At 37.9% G+C, this 22983-nt stretch overlaps 1 protein-coding gene across 1 annotated transcript in view; it reads left to right on the top strand.

Moving 5' to 3' along the window:
• Positions 1–22983, top strand: part of HPS3 (HPS3 biogenesis of lysosomal organelles complex 2 subunit 1) — a 39867-nt gene that overhangs the window by 5827 nt on the left and 11057 nt on the right. Inside the window, exons 3-13 of the mRNA XM_003766065.4 lie at positions 1138–1324; positions 1408–1490; positions 3476–3668; positions 5858–5939; positions 7876–8030; positions 11438–11546; positions 13299–13480; positions 16389–16569; positions 18801–19034; positions 22067–22252; positions 22776–22964. Of these exons, the coding sequence (XP_003766113.2) occupies positions 1138–1324; positions 1408–1490; positions 3476–3668; positions 5858–5939; positions 7876–8030; positions 11438–11546; positions 13299–13480; positions 16389–16569; positions 18801–19034; positions 22067–22252; positions 22776–22964 (1781 nt within the window). The remainder of the gene's footprint in view (positions 1–1137; positions 1325–1407; positions 1491–3475; positions 3669–5857; positions 5940–7875; positions 8031–11437; positions 11547–13298; positions 13481–16388; positions 16570–18800; positions 19035–22066; positions 22253–22775; positions 22965–22983) is intronic.

Here is a 22983-nt window from a genome sequence, read left to right as displayed (position 1 = left end):
GTTCAAATCTGAATTCAGACACTTAACCACTTTCTAGCTATGTGACCCTGGGCAATTGCCTCAGCCAAAAAAAAAATTAAAATAAAATAAAAATGTGCATGCTCTTAATGTGGCCTAGTCGATCAGGTGCTGCTCTTGGAGTCAAGGAGTCCTCGAATGAAACAGGAAAGGTCATGGACTTTCTTGAGTGTCTTATGCAACTCTATGGGACTTACATACTAATTCATAGCCAGGTTATGATTGACACAGTGGACAGAGGCTACATACTGGGAGTTCCCCACACTTAAGAAGTCCTGAGTTCTTATTCATGAAGGACAATGAATGTGTGCTTAGGATTTAGTGAGATGGGGATTTTAAGACCTTCTACTACTAACCTTTCTGCTATATGGCTATAACATATATATATGTTTTTTTGCTTGTAAAATTTCCTTTTCAAGGCTTACCTGTAATATAAATTTCTTATAGTGGAGTGGGGATGGGGAACAAAGAAGATAAATTTATATGGAAGTATTTTGAATAATGTAAAATGTCATAACTTTGAAATGGGATTTTATTCATTATCATTAATAATAGCATATATTTTTTACTAATACAGTAGAGCCATCATAACAGCAGCACATATTTATGTAGTGCTTGAAGATTTGTAAACCATGTTAGAAAAATTAGTCTCATTTTATCCTGACAATAACCTCAGGAGGTTGATGCTATCTATTTGTTATTCCCATTTTACAATTAAGGAAACTGAAGCAGATAGTTAAGTGACTTGCCTAGGGTCACACAGCTAGGAAGTTTCTGAAGTGGGCTTTGAACTCATTTCTTCCTGGCTCCAGGTTCAGCACTGTATCACGTTTTATTTTTATTAAGCACATAGCTAATAAATGTTAAGTCTCTGAGGCTGGATTAGAATTCAGATCCTCCTGATTCTAGGGCTGGTGCACCATCTAGCTGCCTCCCGGGGGGATCCTGTGATGAGTCAGGAGACCCTCGCTTTCCCTCCCACATTTCATGTTTGTGCTCGGTTTGCAACTCAGAGGGTAAATGTCAGCTGGGTCTCCTGCTGGGGAATCGGCTCCGCCGCCATCCTTCCTCGGAAGGTGCTCGCCACCCGACTTTACTCTTAACAGCTTGTCTTTGCAGGCACAAAGGGGGACGCTCGCACGCAGCTGGCCCCTGCGCTTGAGAGCGAGGATTTTGTCGTTTGCCAGAAGCCCACCGAGCTCCTGGGCGAGGTGAGCAGACAGTCCGGCCTGTCCATTACCTTGGAATCAGTGGGGTTAAAGGAGGAGAAAGCCGGCCCTTCCCGGGTACACTCCATCCTATACAGGTACAAGGCCCTTCTCTTACTGCCCGCGAGGTCCGCCGTGAGCAGAACCGAGGGGCAACGAGCTGGGTCTGTTTTCTCCTTAGGCGTTTCACACCAGACGTGTCCTATGTCCTCCCTGAGGACACCAGGTTACATTCACTCCAGCTGCTGCCTATCTACCAGACAGGTCAGTCTGAAAGTGCGGGTGGTCGTGGGGTGGAGCGCTGGACTGGGCTGAAGCCGGGCCTTGGGATTTTCCATTGGCTGTGTGCCAGGGACCACCGGGGATGTAAAGCTCTTTTGTTCCAAATTTCTTGTCTCCTTTTCCTATTTTCTTAGCTAAATTGGCTGGGATTTAGGAGAAGGGAGTAGAGAAGATGCATTCCAAGAGCCTAAAATGTCATGGAACTTTGTTTTTCTTTTCCTTTTTTTTGAGATTGTGTGTGAGCCTTAAAAAAACAACAAAGAATTGTACCTTACCGAATGTATAGTTAAACTTTAATCTTCAGGGGTGCTCTGTATACTCACTCAGGTGTCTGACAAAAGTCACAGCCAAACCATGTGAATGTCGTAATGAGGGAAAATGGGGCCCTGTTCCTCTGGTGCATTTTACTGTGGCACACCAGCACTGGTCAGCAAAGTCCTAGAGCCAGCCCTGCCAGGTGCTCAGAACATTTGAATTGGACACAATCAGAATGTTTTATCTTCTGTGATGCTTTTTATTCCTTATTTCTTAATGTCTTCCCTATCCATAGATCTGATAGGTAATTTCTTCTTTGCTTTTCTAATTAGTTAAGGGTGTCTGTAATTTTTTTTTTTCTCAGCAGTTTTGTCAAACAGTGACTCCATTAGGTGGGCATCTTTGAGCTTCTGAAAGACCAGGCTGTTACATTTGTTCTTTTCTATGTGTTGTATATCTAAGCTGATCCATTGACTGCTTTCTGGGGGTTTCCCTCCCTCACCCCTGAGGCAATTGGGATTAAGTGACTTGCCCAGGGTCACACAGATAGAACATGTTAAATGTCTGAGGTCATATTTGAACTCGGGTCCTCCTGACTTCAGGGTTGGTGCTCTATCTACTGCGCCATCTAGCTGCCCCAGTTTGTTTTGTTTTGTTTTGTTTTTTAACAAGTACTAAATCCTTGATTACTACTTTGTTTTTTTAAATTTTAAAATATTTTTATTTTTCCCCAGTTACATGTGAAACAATTTCCTTTTTTTTTTTTTAATTTTGAGTTGCAGATTCTCCCCTTTCTTCCTCAAATCCTGCATTGAGAAAGCCCATGTGAAGCTGTGCAAAACATTTCCATAAAATTTATGTTGCAAAAAAACCCCATGAATCCCCACTTCCCTCAATAAAAAAAAAAGTTTAAAAAAAAAAGGGTGCTTCAATTTGTGTTCAGATACAATCTGTTAATTCTCTGGTTATGGATAGCATTTTTCATAAATCCTCCAGAATATTCTTGGATCATTATATTACTGAGAATAGCAGTCATTCACACCTGATCATCCCACAACTTGGCTATTACTATGTACACAGTACATTTCACTTTGCTTGAGTTTATGGAGGCCTTTCCACGTTTTTCTAATAACATCCTGCTCATCATTTCTTATAGGACAGTAATATTCCTTTATAGTTTATTTAGCCATTCCCTAATGGAGGGACATCCCCTCAATTTCCATTGATTAATACTTTGTAATAGAGTTTGAGATTTGGTTCTGGTGGGCTCTTTGACATTTTTCTTTTTTCATTTTTTCTCTTGAGATTTTTCACTTTTTGTTTCTCCAAATAAATTTTATGTCCTGTTTAGTTTCTTGGCAACTCTAAAGGGGATCATCTAGCAACCCTTTCCAAAGAGCATCCTTCTGACATTTTCTGCCACTCTTGATGAGATTGTGTGTGTTTTTCTTTGCATTATTGATATGAATACTGTTTTTATATCTCCAGTGCCTCACTTATGTACCTTGTTTGTTGAATTAAATGGGTGCCATGTTTTATTAAAAGTCTTTCTTTTAATGATTTGGAGTTAGAAAATCAGGGATGGGGGAAAGGGAAGAAGCTGAAATGGGTGAGAAGTATTTCCCAACTGGCTTTATTAACAGAATGCACTGAATGTGTCAGCAAGGACACTATATTCATTAAAATACTATTTTCTTCTCTTTTTAATGCAGGTGCTGTTTCTGCTGATGGCAAGAGTTCCCCTCAGGAAAAGGAATTGCTAAGTCTCTTCTGTTTTTTCTCTTTACCTCATATTGGATATCTCTATATGGCTGTTAAATCAGTGGAATTAATGTCAGTCTATCAATATCCAGAAAAATCCCAGCAGGCAGTTCTTACCCCCCAGTTCCTACATGTCATTACAAGGTATGGATCGTATGTTGGGCTCTCTCCCCTTTTCTCTCCATTTGTATTTTGTGATTGATGCCTTTTATGACCTTGTAGACTTGCACTGAGTCTCGGATTTCTTGGGTTTAGGGAGCTCTCCAATGAGGAAACTCCTTATCAATGCAGACTGGCATTTTTTAATAGTCTTAGAAAGTTGTCTCCAGAGCCAAGAACCTAAATGACTTAGCCATAGTTACAGAGCTGATATTGAGCCTGCATTGAATCTTCTTGTTAGTGAGCTCAACTCTATTCCCTATACCCTGCTGCCTCCCTTAATGCATAATAGATTGTGTATTGTCTTAAATTAGTGTTTCATATTTATCTTTTCAGGGCTGCATTTAATGGCTCATTGCTGTCTTTTTACAGACCAATGCTTTCCCAGTTTAGAGGCTTGAGTCCCCTGGGAACCATGAAATTTTTGCAAGACACTTTTGAATCTATATGCTTACCAACCATTTTCATCTTGAGCTTTATTTACCACCAACAAAATATGCAGCACAATAGCTTGTGTTTAGTGAACAAAATGTCTTGCAGATATGGGTATTAGTGTGTGTGTTTAATGTCTGTAGACACTATTGTGGCTAACACAGTGTAGTTTCATTAAAAAATAAGCTTTTTATGTTTTGCATTTTGTCAACTGACAGAGAGTCCTACAAAAATTTTTGGTATTATAAAGGGGACTTCACATTCCAAAATTTTGGGAGCCATTAGTATACCTTTTTCCCCTCCTTTCTGGAGGTTAGATCCTTTAAATTAAATGTAAAATTCAGATATTATGTAGATAAGTTTTTATTTTTATTTATTTTTTCCCCTTTGCCCCTTCATTAATGGACTCGGCATGTTACGATGTCAAGTAGCTGACTTGCTTGTTGAAAATCTGATTCACTACCATATGATATTGGTTTAAAGGTTTTTTTCCCCAGGTTTGATTTTTTTTTTCCATTATCATTTTAATCACCAACGATTCTGTTACTCTATTATGCTTTTGTTTTCATTATTGAGTGCAAACTGAGAATAGTTCAGATATTTTTATCAGATAGGAAGTTTATTAGAGATAAAAACACCAAGGCAGAAAGGAACATCCCCAGAATTTTGCTCATAGTGTCAGAACAAGATTTTAATTTAATTGAAACTTAAACCTTCTAAAAACTTCAGTCTAAGGTACTTCTTTCCATGTATATCATACCGATTCTTCTTTACAGATAAAAATTTCCCCTAGATCTTTACATTTAAAGGACATTCAGGAATTTGATTTCTTTTAATCTCAGAAATTGGAAAAAAAAATTTTTTTTGTTTTATTTTTTAATAGTTTCGATCCCTCATTTTTTGATAAAACCATTTGAGAGCCATTAGGATATTTTCAAAAGAATTGCTGAATCATAACTATTAATAATGGTCTTTTGGATTCCATAACCCAAAGAACTACTGCATCGAGTGTTTATTGAGCAAAATGATGATGGTAACTTGTTATGTTTTAGGTGCTGAGCTAAGACCTTTGTTCTTAGGAGTAAGCTTTGTAATAAGTTCTTGCTTATGTTATATGTTACATAGATAATATATATACATATATATTATACATGCCCACACATCCATATATATATATGTACAAATAATACAGTATTTATTTGTATGTGTTAAGTGATATAGGAGAGAGAGTAAATTTACTGGAGTTCTGATGGGGAGGATTATTAGATGGGGATTCAAGGGAGGTTCCATGGCAGAGATGGACTTTTGATGAAAAGGGTTATCTCAATAAAGGGCGAGAGATAAGCGCAAAGACAGATTACAAGAATATTTGGGGGAGGGCAGTGGAACATAAGCGAAGTTCTAGAAGTTGATTTTGGTATTATTAGAGGCTTAAGTTAACACAAGAGGCACTACAACAAGCATTTATTAAGCGCCTACTGTGTTCAAGGCATATTGTTGGCACAGAATACAGAAATGAAAAATGAAACACCCTTTTTTTTTTTTAACGTGACAAATATGGAAATATATTTTGCATGACTTCACATGTATAATTGATAATTTATTTTTACCTTTTCAGTAGGTAGGGGATGGGCTGGAGAAGAGAATGTACTACTCAAAATTTTTTAAACAGAATGTAAAAATAAAATAACAGTAATTATTTTTTAAAAGACCCCTCTTTCCCTTTTCTCCTTTCTCCTCAGTAACAACTTGCAGTGTTTCACAGTCCGATGCAGTGCAGCAGCTGCAAGAGATGCAGACCCCTACGTGGATACCACTCTCAAGGTTGGAATAATTTCACAATCAAGAAAAAATGTTTGTTTTAATAATATCTGGCACTTATCCAGCACTCTGAGGCTGGCAGAATACATTAACTGATTTGAACAACGCTGTCAGTTAGGTGGTATTGTTAAAATTCCCATTTTGCAGATGAGGAAACTAAGGCCAAAATATCCTATATGATCTAAAATCCCATGGGTAGTAAGTGTCTGAGGTAAGATTTGAATTCTGTACTTCCTTGCCTGGCCCTCTGTCTACTTTTCTACCTCCATGATTTTTAAAAAAATATTTTTTTAATGTTTTATGGATGCTATCATGGTCATTTCCCCATTTATCATTAATTCCTCTCTCCCCCAGACTCTTCTGTTTGACAAGGAAAAACAGTTAAACAAAATGAGCCAACACCCTTGTAACATCTGAAACATTGTTCCAAAACCAAAGAGAAAGGAAGGATTTGAGATTTTTCAATTTAGAATCAAATGTCTGTGAATGCAGTTGCCATGTTAATGTTAGTGTCACAGCCAGGCTTGGCTCTGTAGAACATTATTTGTTACAGACATTATCCGTGCTTTGTACAGTGCATCCCTTTTAGAGCTAGCCAAAGACTTAGAATAAGGGCAGGGATAGCACCTATTCTAGTTCTGTGATTTTATTGCTATAGAGTATTCAAAGCTTCCAAGCAAAATATTTTAATTTTACACATTTATTTGGTGAACCCAAGTCAGCCTTTTTTCTTATTCTGTAGACTCTGAAGTTTTTTGGTGGGAATTTTATTTTTGTTGTTTTGTTTTTTTTAAGGTCTCTTACGGGAATTGGTTAATTAGCCTAATGCAAAAACTAAATCAATATTTCCAAGAGCAGAAAAATAAGTAAAGCACATTAGTAGTGATTTAGTTCATCCACCATGATATGAAAATACCTGAAAGATTAATTCTCTTGTCATCTGAGAAGCCTCAGAGATCTCTTAGCATTTCCACAGTTCTATCCGGAGACGTAATGGCTCTACTAAATGGATACGTCATCTCTACTGAGACAAGACAAACGCAAACTGTAAAAGGTTTTTGACCACAGACGTTATCTCTGGTGTCCTATGACAAAAAGCAGTATGTTTTATGCCCTTGCATCTGAGGCCTCCACACTTCAGAAAATCATTCAAATCCCATGATAAAAATGTGGGGTCTTTAAAATGTTGCAAGATGTTCATGTGAGTGTTGGTCATGAACTTTTTGAGTTATGTAGCCGTGGTTTTTGGTTGTTTTGTTTGAGTTGCTGATGAATTTTCTCTTCCCCTGCCTCCCCCTACTCCCCACTCACAGAAGAATCCATTTATGGGGTCACAAGTACTATTGAAACCATCTTAAAGTGAATTCTTATAGTATTGATATTCCAGATGGAAAATGGGCCAAAGTATGACCTTAGAACTGTTTCCTTGGAAGCTGATTTTTTTTTCTGGAATATTGCTGGCAGTGCCCCTGAAAAATCTATCAAAATCACTTCTGGCTGCTAAACTGGGGACTGCTCCTGGCCATGGTGGCCTTCTTATAGGTTGCTTTTCTCCATTTTTTTTATAGGCTGCTTTTCTCTACCTTTCTTATAGATTGGCTTTTTCCACCTTAATTACAGACTGATTTTCTCCACCTTTCTTAAAGGCTGGTTTCTTCACCTTCCTTACAAATTGCTTTTCTCTACTTTTTTTATAGGCTGTTTTTCTCCACCTTCTTATGGGCTGTCTTTCTTCACCTTTCTCATGTGCTAGTTTTCTCCACCTTAATATAGCAAACTAGGAAGATCAGAAGTCATTTATATCAGGTTTAATATATTGGGATTATATTATAGAATAGGAGGGGAAAAGTTTATCTAAAACACAGCCTAGACCAACCTGTGAAGACTTAGGGGCATGGTTACTGTGTGCAATTTCTAATAGCTCTTCTTTCTTTTATAGGCTTGTCCGCCTGTTAGTTTGGATATCTGCGCCTTAAGAATGCAGCTTTTCATAGGACTGAAAGCAATATGTCACTTTAGGAATCACATTATTCTTTTGACTAAAGCAGGTACAGAAGATATCCCAGAAAGAAGAAAGTTATCCAAAAGTCTGCTGTAAGTAAATTCCATTAACTGACCTGTCTTCTTTCTCATTCCCACATTTTTTTGCTATTTCATTTTTACTTCACAATTCCTAGTAAACTCGAATAAGTAGAAACAGTTCCTGTAGTGTTTTTGATTTTTAATTTTTTTCAATAAACAAAAATCTTTTTTTTTTCTTTTAGCCTTTCCACTCCACCATGAAAAAACAAAACAAAAACTTTGTAGCAAATATGCATAATCAAACAAAATAAATTCCACATTAGCCATGTCTCCAAATTGTATGTCCTAGCTTTTATATTGAGTGCCTCCCATCTGTGTCAGGAGGTAGCTGGCACACTTTCTGGGTCCTCTGGAATCATCCTATAGCCCTTTCAAAAAAACTGATGGACATTTTTACTGAATGAAAAGAGGCAGTTTCTTAAGTGAAAATTCCCTCTTTGATTTCTTTGAAAAAATGCTTTTTATTCTTAAGAGTCTTATTTCTTTTTAACTGATTTAACTGATGAGACATTTTTATAGAATTTAGAATTAACTGAATAGCTTTTGGAGAGTTCTTTTTTTAAGAAGGGAGAAAAAGCAGAAGTAAGGGGCTCAAATTCCACTGAAGATATCTCTTAGAACTCTTAAGAGGGAAGTGAATCTTAGACATGAAGGCACTGGTACAAATCTGAGTTTTGAATGTTTAAAACTTAGGGGACATTGGTGTCTTTTGCAAAACAAATTAAGGAAGAAGACAAAAATTTTATCACATAAAAACTGAAAGTTTAGTGATTATCATTTTCTTATTTGACCCTTTAAAAGTTCATTGCAAGTAGAGACTGTTTTATGTTCTTACTTCTTACTTATTCAGTGCTCTAGTGCACAGTGGCTGGTACATCAGTAGATGCATAATCAGTGCTTATTGAATAATTGAGCCATTTTTCTTTTTAATCTGAGGGTGTTTTATTTGTATTTAAAAAGTAATTGTGATAATGTATTCCCATTTCTGAACCCATTGGTTCAGACTGTGGATCAAAATATGCAGGTCTCCTTCAAAGCTTAATGATTAGGTAAACTGTTTTCAAGTCAGATCAAATCAATAAGCATTTATTAAGCACCTATAGTGCTGGGTCTGAAGTCAAGAAAACTTGAGTTCAAATTCAGTCTCAGACACTTACTAGCTATATAAGCAGGTCATTTAACTGTCTCAGTTTCCTCATCTGGACTGGAGAAGGAAATGGCAAACCACTTCATTAGAAAGCCCCAAATTGGGGGTTCCTGGGAGACTTACTGAGAAAGCACAGAACCTGGAAATGGAATGTCTTATGTGATGATCAGCAAAGATGCCGGGCTTCACAGAGCACATGGAAGGGAGTAAGAAGATCAGACATGTAGGAAAGGATCAAGTGGTCCATGGCTTTGAGAGCCAAATGGGAGATTTTAGGTTGGATCCTAGAGACAAGAGGGAGCCACTGGTTACTTAAGTGAGAGAGTGACATAGGATGATCTGCTTAAAAGCTGACTGGAGGATAGACCACAGTGGGGAGAAACTGGAGGCAAGAAGGCCCACTGGAAGGCAGAAGTTCCCCGTTGGGGAGATGACTGGAAGATGGCAGTGTTTTTGATTGTAATAAGGAAGTTGGGTTGAGAGGAGGATTTGGGTGAAAGATGATGAGATTAATTCCAGAAATGTTAAGTTTAGGATATCTACAGGATGTCCACTTTGGGATATCTAATAGATGCTTGTGTGCCATCTTGGTCCCCAGTTAAGCTTTGGTGATCTGCTCTGGACATTCAAGTCATGGATTATCTCATTTCCAAAAGTCCAACTAAACTCACCACCCCCAAATGCTCGCTTCCCTTGCCCAGGGAATGCAAACCAACTGGAATATTTCCCCCAGAAGATATTTAGAAAGATAGAGTGGGATTAGGGGGTGGGGGAACCACATTATTCATGGGAAACAAAGGGCAGGATTGTGGAGGATTTTTTACTTTTGTGTCCTTCATAGTGGATCTCTTTCTTCTGTACCAACACAGAAAATCAGAAGTTGCTTCTTATCAATGGGCAAAAAGCCATCTAGATCAATTAGCCTTGGATGACCTTGAAGTTTATACTGTAGTCTGAATGTAGCTGTATATGTTGTGGACAGTAAGGTTAGCATCCCTGACATTGGAACAGCAGAGGAGAATTTTAAAAAGTGTCTCTAGAGGGCCAAAATTAGGATTTATGTGAAAGAATTTGGAGGCAGATTCTTACATTTAAGAACATCACTTTTAGGCTAAAGGGAAGACAGCCCCTAGCATTCTGCTTTCAAAAAGCTTTCAGATACTTAGACAGCTGAAAAAATAAACCCAAACATTTGCTGCTTTTGCAGCTGACCAACTATGCTTTTGCTTGACTTCATGCAACTGAAGCTTTGGTTTGGGAAGTTTGCTGTCTCAGATACTTAGAAGTAAGAAAGGAACTAAGTCCTATGTGTGTCTTCAACTTCAAAATGAAATATGAAGAGCCAGAGATTATTTTTTTAATCATTTGCCCTTCTAAATAACAGTTTGGAGAAGTCAGAAATAATTGGTTTAACAGAAGACACTGGAGTTAGAAAAATCTAGACTCAATCACTAAACATTGATTAAATGCCTACTATGCGCCAGGCACTGAAATAAATCCCTGCTTTCAAGTAGTTGGCTTTCCATTTGTGCTTAAGCACAATGCACATACTAGGCACTTAATAAATGTTTATTACTGATGAGACAAAATGTAAGCATATGAATATATGTCAAATATAAAGAGAAAAATGCAAAATAAGTATTTAGGAGTTAAAAATACAAGCCAGCAGTGATTGGGGTTAGGAAAACCTTCATGCTAAAGTTCATGCTTGAGCTTTCTTAAAGGGGGAGGGGGAGGCTTTGAGACAGAGTGAAGAGGGGTGTGTATTCCAGACTTGGGAGATGGCAGGGGATGAAAGTTCAGAGTGCTGTTATTTGAGACAGAGATAGCCTGTTTGATTGGATTATCAAGTGCAGAAAGGGGACTAATGTCAGCACTTTGCATATGTTATCACTTGTATTCCTAACTACAACTCTGAAAAAGTGCAGTTGTTAACTTTTTTCTTAAGAAAAAAAAATCAGATTTTATTGATTTCTTCTGGTTTGCATCACCTCAAAGTCCAGCAATTATTATTCTCATGTTATGGATGAGGCCCATGGTCTCACAGATGGTAATAGTTGTACCAGATTTGCTTGGTTCCAGGCAAATCCAGCACTCAAATATACTATAGTATAGATCATCTTAAAATAGAGAATTCACTAATTTAAAAAATGTTATCTATAAATTACTACTAGACTTATTAAAAGGAATTTATTTTTTAATTCACTTAGAATAGTTGTTTGTAAGAATAAAAATACTTAGTAACCATGTAAATCTGATTATTTGCTTTTAGCTCCAGAAAAGATGGCAGTATTAGACACAAGTCACCTTCTGCAATGGAAGCTGGGTGGAACTTATATATTGTAAATACGATTTCAACTGTGCAACTCTACAAAGAAATGGTATGTTGGGGGCTATTAGTTCTCGCTAATAGTATTAGTAATCACTGTTCATTTGCATATTAAAATGCCACAGACAACCAGCTTCTAGATTTTTATGAGAGACCTTTCTCTGCTGCATGGACTTTGCCTTTCCAATAGTTTCTTAAATATAGGATAGCTGACTTCTTTTTACCTTTCATTTCTTCTGGAACCTTTATAAGCGCTGTTGCATTCACTGGCTAATCCTCCTTTACACCTTTATGCTAAGAGGAAAAAAATGTCCATTCTACTCTCTACTTATACAATGGGATGTGAGCTTAGACATCTTTTAGTTTAATGCCTTATTTTCTTTGAAGAATTGGATCGTCCCAAGGACAGTCCTCAGGAGGCCTTGGGGTGTGATTGAAAGAACAAGATTTTGAGGTCAAATCCTGACTCTGTGACTTACTGTTGCTGTGAACACAGGCAGTGTGCTGAGTTAAATTCCCTGGAGGATCTTCAAAGGCCAAATGAGAGATTTGGAGGCTTGGACTAGAGCAGAATTTTTTTTTTTTCCCTCAGGTGGTCCCTTTTGGCAGTCTGGCAAAATCAACAAACTCCTTTCAGAATAATATTTTTAAATGCATAAAATCAAATACAGAGGATTAAAAAGAAACCAATTATCATGAAATACAGTTAATAAAATATTTTTAAAAAGCAAACAAACTTATGAAACCCCTGGGTTTCAGAATACCAACACTCAGTGAATTCTAACATTCCTTGCAGTTCTAACATCTCTTCCAGGTGAGGGAATAAAAAAAACATTTTATTAAGTGATTTCTGCCTATCCAAGTGCCATAGTGTCTGATTCTGTGAATAGGAATAGGAAATGAAATTGACATTTGACAGTTGAAAACTTCAACAATTTTCATGGTTAATGCAAGAATAACCTGTAGTTTCCAACTGTCAAAATGGTTATATTTTTTTCCTTTAAAAAGAAATCATTGAATGATTTGTTTTTACATTTCCTTAATTCAAAACTCTCTCCCCATTTTTTAATTCTTTGTTATAATCCCTTATAACATAGATTACATTTTAAATCCCTCTTAATCCCTCTTTTTAAAATTTTCTTCATTTTAGTCTTTGTTATAGCCCATTATAACAAAGAATGAAAGATTTTAAAAGCAGTTCAGCAAAACTTATATCTAAGTCTATCTGTATATGTAGTGTTTTATATTTAGTTTTCTCCCTTCCCTTTGTTCTCTCCTCCCCTTCTCCCCCCCCCCAAAAAAAAAAAAAGAAGAGAGGTAACAGTGCCATATTTCTTCTTCAGGGCTCAGTTTGGTTATTATATTTATACAACATTCTTTTTTTTTGTTGTTGTTCTTTACATAAACATGGTTTCATGTAATTTTTTCTGGTTCTGTTTACTTCCCTTTGCAGCAGTCCATGTAAATCTTCCCATGCTTCTCTGAAGAATAACTGAAAATTTCACAACATAAGAATATACAGTAGTAACAATAATTGTTACTCATTTAGAAAAGAACATTGTTTTCTTCATATGACTAAAATTAGCTTTGTTAAGCATATTTTAAACACTCATGCAATAGTCTCTTGTTAAAAATTCCTAATGAGAAGACTCTTTATTAGTGACATTTTCCTTTTAAAATTAAATTTTAATGGTCTGGGAAATTAAGGTCTTTTTTCTCTTGACGGGTAGTTTGAAGGGCATTTTAGAATCATGGGGTTGGCATTTCCCCATTAGCTATCATAATCCACCTGTCCCCGTTCTAGGTAGACTACAGTAAGACCTACAAGAATATGAGAACTCAGAGCTGCATCCATCTCCTCAGTGAAGCCCACCTCTTAGTGAGAGCTGCTCTCATGGACCCCTGTCTCACTGAACCTGGAGAGAAAGAGGAACTCTTAGAAGCTTTCAGAGAAAGCTGTGGGCACCTTGGAGACTGTTACAGCAGGTGGGTGACTTGTGGCAGGAAGATCCTGTCTTGGGACCATGAGAGTAGGTAAGGGCCTTTCTCCCTGCCATGGAGACTTCCTTTAGTTGGGGAGCTAGTGGGGGAGCATCTGGGCCAAGGAAAGGTATCCGTGATTGCATGAGCTTTGAGGTTCATCTGCAAGGGGCAGGCTCTCTCTCACCTCCCCAAAAAGCCAAAGCAATACAACAGTAACAAGAGGGGAAAGTTCTCAGTTTGGTAACCTTCAAGGAGATTGAACCAAATGGATATAGTTATAGCATCATACAGTGTTGAGAGGCAGGACTCATACTTTCATCCATCTATTGTAGGCCTTTTCTGTTGTATTTGAGGGCCCATGCAACATGATGTGACTGAATCAATTAGCAAGTACTTAAGCTTCTGTTACTTGGAAGGTGCTATACTGGGTAATGGAGGCTACAGGTACAAAACATGAAACTCAAGGGGAGTTTTCTATTTCATTGGACAGATTATGTTGAATGAATAAAGTAGTGAGGGTAGGAGGGAAGGCCATAATGTAGAAGATGACCCCAGAGAGACTTCCAGAAGAAAGAAAGTGGTTGTAGCAATTGCATGAAGTGGAAGTGAGCAGGAAGGACACAGGGGACAAGTAGGAAAAAGCACAGAAGGGAGCTAGAGCATCATGTGTGGAGAACAGAGACCAGTTTGGACCACACAGTGTGATAGGGGAAGGAACACATAGTAAGGTTAGAAAGATAGGTTAAAACTATGTTATTATGAAGGGTTTTAAAGGCCCAACAAAGGAGTTTATATTTGTTCTAGGGGACCCTCTTGAGTTTGAGTAGAGGAGAGACACGATCAGATTTGTACTTAAGGGATATCATTATAACTGCAGTGTGGAGGATGTTCTTGGTCCAAGAACTGTAAGCCAGACTCAGAAATTGATTTCATTATTTGTTCATGGACCTGTGTTCTCATTGGTATGGTATTATCTCCAGCACTGGTGTCCTCAACTTACCCATGCCTACCATCTGTATACTCATGTCTTCCCATTAGTTTTCTTTTTTAAAATTCACTCAATTTAAAATTTTTCCTCCATCCAGATCACAGTGGCTATTGTATACCGGCTCGCTCATTTCCAAAGAGTTCAGCACCTGCTCTTTTCCTTCTGTTCCTCTCAATTCTGCTCTTGCGCTAAAGGACTTTACCATGCATTTGAGTGGTCCTTCAAGTTTATTCTTCTCATCATTTTACAGGTTTTTTTTTTTTTTAATTATGATGATTTCCATCTTCCCTCCATCTGAGCCAACTTCAGGAGTTGTCACACCTGGGATCTCATCCTTTTTTTTACACATCTACTCCATCAATCAAAAATTGACGTTGTGACCATATTTTATTCTTCCATTTCCTCTTAAACCTGTTCTTTAGCCTCATCATGACCTCCTATCCTTCAGCCTCACAGTGCAGTCTCAGGCCAGTCTTTGGTTTTGCTTTCCTTCCTTTCCAATCTTATAATGGATGTCCATTTGCTCTCCTGCCCTCTGAAATCCCTCAGTCATCCTTTTACCCCTCATCCTTTGCCAAATCTCAGCCGCCTGTTGCTCTCCTCAGCTATCTCCCCCTCACTAAGTGCCTGACAAAAGAGATGGAGGACGTCACACAATCATCCTATAAATTCATGTGCATGTTACTCAATTTCACCTGGTCTCTACCTGCAGTATGGCAGTTGTTCCGTTCCCTTCCAGTTGATTTCCCAGCTTAGTCCCCATAAAAGCTAATCCAAATCCTCTCTTCTCTGCTCAAGCCTCCCACATGTCCTGCTGCCTCCCCTTCCTCAAGCAAGGACCCCTCCTCTTAATTTCCTGAGCAGATCGAAGTCATTGGTTCCTCCACCTCTTCATTCCAGAACTCAGTGACGCCTCCTTTCCAACAGCCTATTGCCAGGACTGGCTCTTCTTGTGAGCCCTTGACCGCACCCTTTCTCATTTTCCCCTGTGGATTGAGCCCTCCATCATCCCTTTTCTCTCTCTTTAAATCTCAACCTCTGCATCTGCTGGTTCTTCCACTGCCTTCAGACACGCCTGAGCCTCCCTTGTTCGTGGAGAACATTTTTCTTTTTTGGTTTCTTTGCTAACTCATCATCCATATGGTGGCAGCTAGGTGCTGCCATGTTGCACAGAGCATGGGCTTTAGAGCCTGGGAGACAAGTTCAAATATGACCTCAGACACTTACTGGCTGGGCAACCCTGGGCAAGTCATTTAAGCCTGTTTGCCTCCGTTTCCTCATCTGTAAAATGCCATCCTTCCACAAGGCTCAAGAGCCACTTTCTACAAAGTCTTTCCTCCTTATGAGCCCTGTCCCTCCCAAATGACACTATATTTGTGAACATACTTATTGTATTCCCCTTTATAATGTAAAGTTGTTGCCAGTAGGGTTGTTTCATTCATTATATTTGTATTCCTAGCACCTACCATAACTCCTGGCAGTATAGTAGGTGCTTAATAAGTATTGGTTGGCCTATAAATCAATCTTCCATAGAAGGTTCAAGCAACTTACCAGGAGATTTCTCCTTTTTGCTTGGCATCCCTAGAATATCAGTGGCATACATGGGCTACCTTGGCTTCATACATTTCATGTTATGTTTGTTGGCATCTGTGCAGTCATGAACCATGTTATAATTTTAGCATTTCAGGTATAAGCAAAACCAAAGCAAAATAAGATATGCATTACAGAAACATGTTGGAAAATGTCTTTATATGAACTAACAGGTATAGATTGAAAACAATTTTGAGAGATTTGTAGAAAAAGCCACCTGTCCTATTACTGCACTTAAGAATTTTGAATTGTTGGAAATTTGACGCCCTTCATTTATTCATTTGTCTGCTCATTTATTCACTCATTCATTTATGATGTGTTTTTTTCATTTAGGCTTGATACCCAGTATTCTCATCTGGCCCTGCCTTATTATAAGATGTCTGGTTTATCTATGACTGATGTCTTGACTAGGATAGACTCAGTGGTAGAAGATGGATCACAGAACGCTGAGAGAGGTTTACTCTTCTACATAAATCATTCCCTTTATGAGAATGTGGATGAAGAATTAAGTGAAGTAAATATGCTTTTCTGTTTGTTAATTTATATTATGTTTATTCTCCATTTCCAACTAGGCATTGAGGTGATGCAGTTCTTGGAGGCAGGATTATCTGAGCTCATATGTGGCTACAGACATGTACTAGCAGTGTGCTCATGGCAAGCTACTTAACCCCTGTCTACCTCAGTTTCCTCATCAATAAAATGGGAGGTAATAGCACCTACTTTCTAAGGTTGTTGTGAAAATCAAATGAGATAATAAGTAAAGCACTTTTCAGATATAGAAAATACCAACTATTAGCTATTATGAAATAATATTATTACTTAATCTTAGTTCCTTACTTAGTTGTCAGCAGTTAATTGCTGATCTGCTTCTTTTTTTGGAAGGGGTGCAGTAATGATAAGGATATTATTGGGGTTAAGTGACCCGCCACGGTCACACAGCTAGTAAATCGTCAAGTTTTTGAATCCAGATTTGAATTCAGGTCTTCCTGACTCCAGGTCAGGTACTCTATCCACTGAGCTATCTAGTTGCTCTTGTTTCACTTTGTACTGAAAGAATGTTTCACACTGAAATTTCCTTCTCTACATTAAGGAAATCATACTTCTAGACCCAAACAAACTTTTTTTTTTTTTTTTTAAATATAAAAGTTTGGCAAAATTCCAAAATAATTCTCTTCTTTTGAGAATCACGTTAGCTTTTTTGATGGGGAAGAATAGCAGATATTCTCTTTTCTCCTCTAGCATCCTAGAGGCCTAGAATAATAGTGTTGGAAAGATGTATCTCAATTTAATTCTCATTTCCAGATGAAGAAACTGAGACACAAATTGATTAAATGACTTTTCCCAGAATCACACAGAGGTGGCAGGGCACTTCTAAAAGCCAAAGTGATGCATCCTCCATACCGAGACTGCTAGAAAGCTTGGTTTGGGGGCTGGCTTTCAAGAGACAGCAGCCACAGTTTCTCTGAAAATTGGCCCAATGATCTCAGGATTAGTTCATTTAAGATTTTTTTAGAAAGTTGTTATAATAAATGATTATGACTGCCAAGTAGAGTTGAAGATTTAAAATATGGCCCAACTGAACATTTTTCATCAAAAGTTATCATATGGTTTGTGTGTAAGTATATAGAAATATTCACATGTATATGTGTATTTATGCCTGTGCATATATTATGTGTGTATGTCCATGCATATATTAAATGTATATATATGCCCATGAATACATTGTGTATGTATGTACCCATGAATATATGTGTGTGTGTGTAGAATTTTGCAATTAAAATTTCTCCCCTCAATGAAATTCTATTAAAACTAAAGCTGTTGTTTTCTATTTGTGATTGTAATTTGTCACCACAATTTATGGCTGATGCATATAGCCAAAATAATCATGGGCATCTGATTGGATCATAAATTTCAGTTTGGGGGAGGATATTAAAATGTAATCAGGTGGAATCTTATTTTAAAGATGAGGAAACTGAGAAAGGTTGGTACCTTGGACCGTAGGTGGATGGTCTATTTGTTTTTAAGTGTGGTCCTGAGCTTTCACACCTATGGGGACTTCTAGTGTGAAAATTACCTCCACTGATATAAGAGCTCCTCTGTAATTTGCATTCTTAAAAAGTTGCCTGAACACTGCAAATCTCAGGCATTTGCTGGAGCTCAGGTAACTAGTATATGTCAGAGGCGGTCAGTTCTGTGGTGACCATATCCACTGCTTCTCATGTTGAAGCTAACAAAACTCAGGGTGATTAACCCTTTGTATGGACTTGGATTTATTAACATCACATTCATGCTCTACTTTTTAATGTGTACTTGCCTCTCCATTACAGCCTTATCTCTGTTGCAAGGAGAGGTGATTTTATTCTTTGTATTTATATCTCCAGCATCTAGCAAAATGCCTGGTCCACAGTAGGCACTTGATAAATAACATGTTTATTTATTGGTATAACTGTGGGAGCACTTAAGTTTATTGCTTGATATAACTACAGTAGGTGCTTAATAAATGTTTATTTATTGATATAGTAGGCACTTATTAAATTCTTGTTTATTGATTTATACAAGCATAGTAGATGATTAATAAATGTTTATAGATTGATATATTCCATAATAGGAACTTACTAAATATTTGCTTATTAATTTATGTTACCAAAATAGGTGCTTAATAAATAATCATTTATTGATTGATATAACCACAGTAGATATTTCTCATATCAATGTCTGCCATTTTATTTTTTCCATCCATTATAGGAATTAGCAGCCAAAGTGAGCCAGATATTTAGTGCCGCTGAGCCCAAACAGCTGCCCCATGTTCTCTGCAGTCCGTGCATGAAAAATGTAGATCCTTTACTTGCCATGAACTATTTGAAAAAGCTGAATACATCTGGATTGTCCTCTGTCTTAGTGACCTTGACCAAGGCAGCGATGGCTCTGAAAATGGGTGATCTGCAGATGTACAAGAACGAGATAAAGTGCCAAACGGAAGTAAGATGCATGGCCAGGTGTAATTCTCTCTTGTGAACATGGGCATGGGATCTCATGCTAACTCTAAGTCAGTTCAACGGGCAACTTGGTCCCTGATTATTGTGAGTAATGAATCCTCTAAAATGTCCCATTAGTAAAATTTACAGTGCTTATTTTAGTTTGTAACCAATGATCATGTGTTACATAATCACAACTTTGAATAGAGTGAACTTGAATGCATGCAACCACTTCATGGGATTCATTACTCACATTAATCAGGACCCAGCCATACTAAACACCTGTTTTGTTTCTAATGCAAATTAAAAATACAACCAAACCCAGAATAGTTGCATTTAGAGACAAATTATCTTTCAAGTCAACTTGTCTAATTCTCTCATTTGAGAAGTAACAGGTGAGGTCTAAAAATTGAAGTGATTTATGTGGTTTGAGTTGAGCAATTTGTAGTACCTGCCTCTGACACTTAGCTGTGTAATTTGGAGCAAACTATTTAAAGCCTCTGAGCCTGAAACTAGTAAACAATACCTATAAACTGGCAAATCTGTAAAACTTACAAATAATATCTATAGCACCTACTTTTCAGGGTTCTCATTAGGCCCAAATGCTTATAAAAGGCTTTGCAAATATTAAATTATTAGCATTAATGTATATTAATGTCTATATTAATGTCAGTTGTTATTGTCATTATTTTTATCCAAGACCACATAGAGTAGTGAGTTGCACTGTTAGGTTTGAACTCCTGTCCTTAAGGAAAATCTACTTGAGGAGGGAATGTTTAGACATAATGGCTGTTAATAAGCCTAATATCATCAGATGGGGTCTGACAGTGGCAGAAATGAAATATGAGGAAGGAGAGCTTTTTAGCTGAGCAGGGGAGAGGGGTGAGTGAAGGCAAGTCAGGGAAGGATCTCCCAGGAAATTAAAATATTCTGAGGAAAAACAGTATATTCCAGGCATAGGAGTTAGCCCAATAAACTCAAAGAAGATGGGCTGCTCATTGCTATGTATGAGGAACAGCAGGAAGGTCAGCTTGACTGGACCTTGGAGTTCATGAAAAGAGAAAAGTCTGTAATGAGGCTGGGAAGATAGGCTCGAGGTCCACTTGTGGAGGTTTTTAAAGTCCAAATGGGTTGATGTTTGACCTTGGGGCAGTAGGGAGCCAGAGGTATTTACTGAATGTGGGATGAGGACATGGTTATATCTGTGCTCAAGGAACGTCAGCTTGGCAGATCTGTAGTGGAAGAAGTGTGGCAATCCCAGTGTGAATAGTGAACAGGACACAGAGGCAACAGATATGAAAGTAAAAATGGCCAGATGTTTTCAATGCACATGTGGAGCAAAGATTTGAGACTGCAGACCTAGGGGGATTATGGAGAGAGGACCACACAAGAAAGAAGACATTTTGGAAGAAAAACAATATGTTTGGGAGGAAAAGATAATGAATTCTCATTTGCATGGGTCAGATTCAAGATTTCTATGGGATGTGTAGTAATGCATAGATATGATATTAAATCCTCAGTAGAAATAAGTAACAAGTGATCTACAGAATAGATGACTGACACTTGAATTTTAGAATCAAAATGTGTTTGGCACTTTCTCCTTCACGGGAGTGTGGGTAAGAAGTTGCAGTGGCCATCAGTGATATTTTTTGCTTACGGCTGTTTCTTTATGACGAGATGAGGGGCAGGTAAATATACTGGGAAATAGCATCAAGAATGTATATTTGTACATGTATGTGTGTGTTGGAGGGGTGAATAGATAGATAAATAAACATTCAATTTGTTTGGAACTGAATGTGACTTTACTAGCAATGTGATCCTGGACAAGTCACTATTCTGGACAAGTTCTCTATAAATTGGGGATAATAATAGAATCTGCCTCCCATGGTAGTGTTGAGGATCACATTAGATATTTGTAAAACACTTTGCAAACCTCATAATATATATAAATGTTGGTTGCTATAATTAATTAGTAGTAGTAATAACAGTAGTTATAACAGTAGTAATAGTAGTAGTAGTAGTAATAATAATCGTAGTAGTAGTAGTAGCAGCAGCAGCAGTAATAATAGTGGTAGAAGTAATAGCAGTGGTAGTAGTAGTGGCAGTAATAATAGTAGTAGTAGTAGTAGTAGTAATAGTAATAATAGCAGCAGCAGTAGTAATAGTAGTAGTAATAACAGTAGCAATAATAGTTGTAGTAATAATAGTAGTAGCAGTAATATTAGTAATAGTAATAGCAACACACCTGCATCTTTGATTTCCTTCACAAGCTAATTGTACAATAATTCAGAGTCTGATTCTTTTTGTACAGCAAAATAATGTTTTGGTCATGTATACTTATTGTATCTAAGTTATATTTTAATATATTTAACATCTACTGGTCATCCTGCCATTTAGGGGAGGGGGTGGGGGGGGGTAAGAGGTGAAAAATTGGAACAAGAGGTTTGGCAATTGTTAATGCTGTAAAGTTACCCATGTATATATCCTGTAAATTAAAGGCTATTAAATAAAAAAAATAAAAAAAAAAAAAAGGAAAAAAAAATAGTAATAGCAACAGTAGTAGTAATAGTTTCAGTAGTAGTAATAGCTGTAGCAGTAATAGTTGTAGTAGTAATAATAGTAGTAGCAGTAGTAGTAGTAATAGTTTCAGTAGTAGTAGTAGCTGTAGCAGTAATAGTGTAGTAATTGTAGCAGCAGCAGCAGCATCATTGCTATAATTATCATCATCATTATTATTATATTCCTGTCTATAATCCCTGGTTCCTAATAGACTGAAGCTGGTAGATGATGAGTTCCAGTGAACTCAGATATTTATTTTTCTCACTAAATTGGCACCACAAGGATGAATCCCCAGGAGCAAGAAACCACAAATTGTATAAGAATGGGTAGACATGCCCAGGTCAGGAGCAGGGTGGGTCAGGACCCAGCTTGGGCTAGATAGCTCCATTCTCAAGGGGAAAAAAAGGCCTGGGTGTTTTGAGAGCCTGAATTTCCTAGACTTTGTTTTTCTAATTTGGGTTTATTTCTTCTCCCAAGAGGGAGTTGGTGCGCGGCTTCATTTTGGAACCCCGACTGTTGATCCAACAGAAAAGGGGGCAAGTGGTGCCAACAGCGTTTGCAGCTCACCTCAAGGAGACTCATCCAGAATTGCTTGTGACCTCCATACTGGGCCTACAGAAAAACAGCAAAGTGGGAGTGGAAGAAGCAGACGCCTTCTTCAAGGTCTGTCCTTTGGGAAATGGAGGAAACTGATGTGTGGTGTCGATCCCGTAGAATGAAACTGACGTGTGGTTTCGATCTGTAGAATGATGAAACTGACATATGGTGTCGATCCTGTAGAATGAAACTGACATATGGTGTCTGTCAATCTGTAGAATGATGATGTGTGGTGTCAATCCTGTAGTATGAAACTGATGTGTGGTGTCAATCCTGTAGAATGAAACTGATGTGTGGTGTCGATTCTGTAGAGTGAAACTGACATGTGGTGTCCATCCTGTAGAATGAAACTGATGTGTGGTGTCAATCCTGTAGAATGAAACTGATGTGTGGTGTCAATCCTGTAGAATGAAACTGATGTGTGGTGTCAATTCTGTAGAATGAAACTGATGTGTGGTGTCAATCCTGTAGAATGAAACTGATGTGTGGTGTCGATTCTGTAGAGTGAAACTGACATGTGGTGTCCATCCTGTAGAATGAAAGTGATGTGTTTGGGTCTGGGGCGGGGCTTTATTTTGTTGTTTTCAAGGTGCTTTGCGGCAAGGATGACGATGTCATTCCTCAGCTCTTGGTGGACTTCTGGGAAGCCCAGTTGGTATCATCCGTCTCTGAGGTAGTACTCCAGGAACTTTTCTTCAAGCTTTTATCTCAGTATATCTGGAGACTCTCACAGAAGCAGCCCCCGGACACCAAGCCGCTGAGAAATCCAGAAGACCTGGTAAAATGACTGGGAACCC

This window comes from Sarcophilus harrisii, chromosome 3 (assembly GCF_902635505.1).
Source record: "Sarcophilus harrisii chromosome 3, mSarHar1.11, whole genome shotgun sequence".
In the NCBI taxonomy this organism is placed as follows: Eukaryota; Metazoa; Chordata; class Mammalia; order Dasyuromorphia; family Dasyuridae; genus Sarcophilus; species Sarcophilus harrisii.
This window is presented reverse-complemented; position numbering and strand designations above follow the sequence as displayed.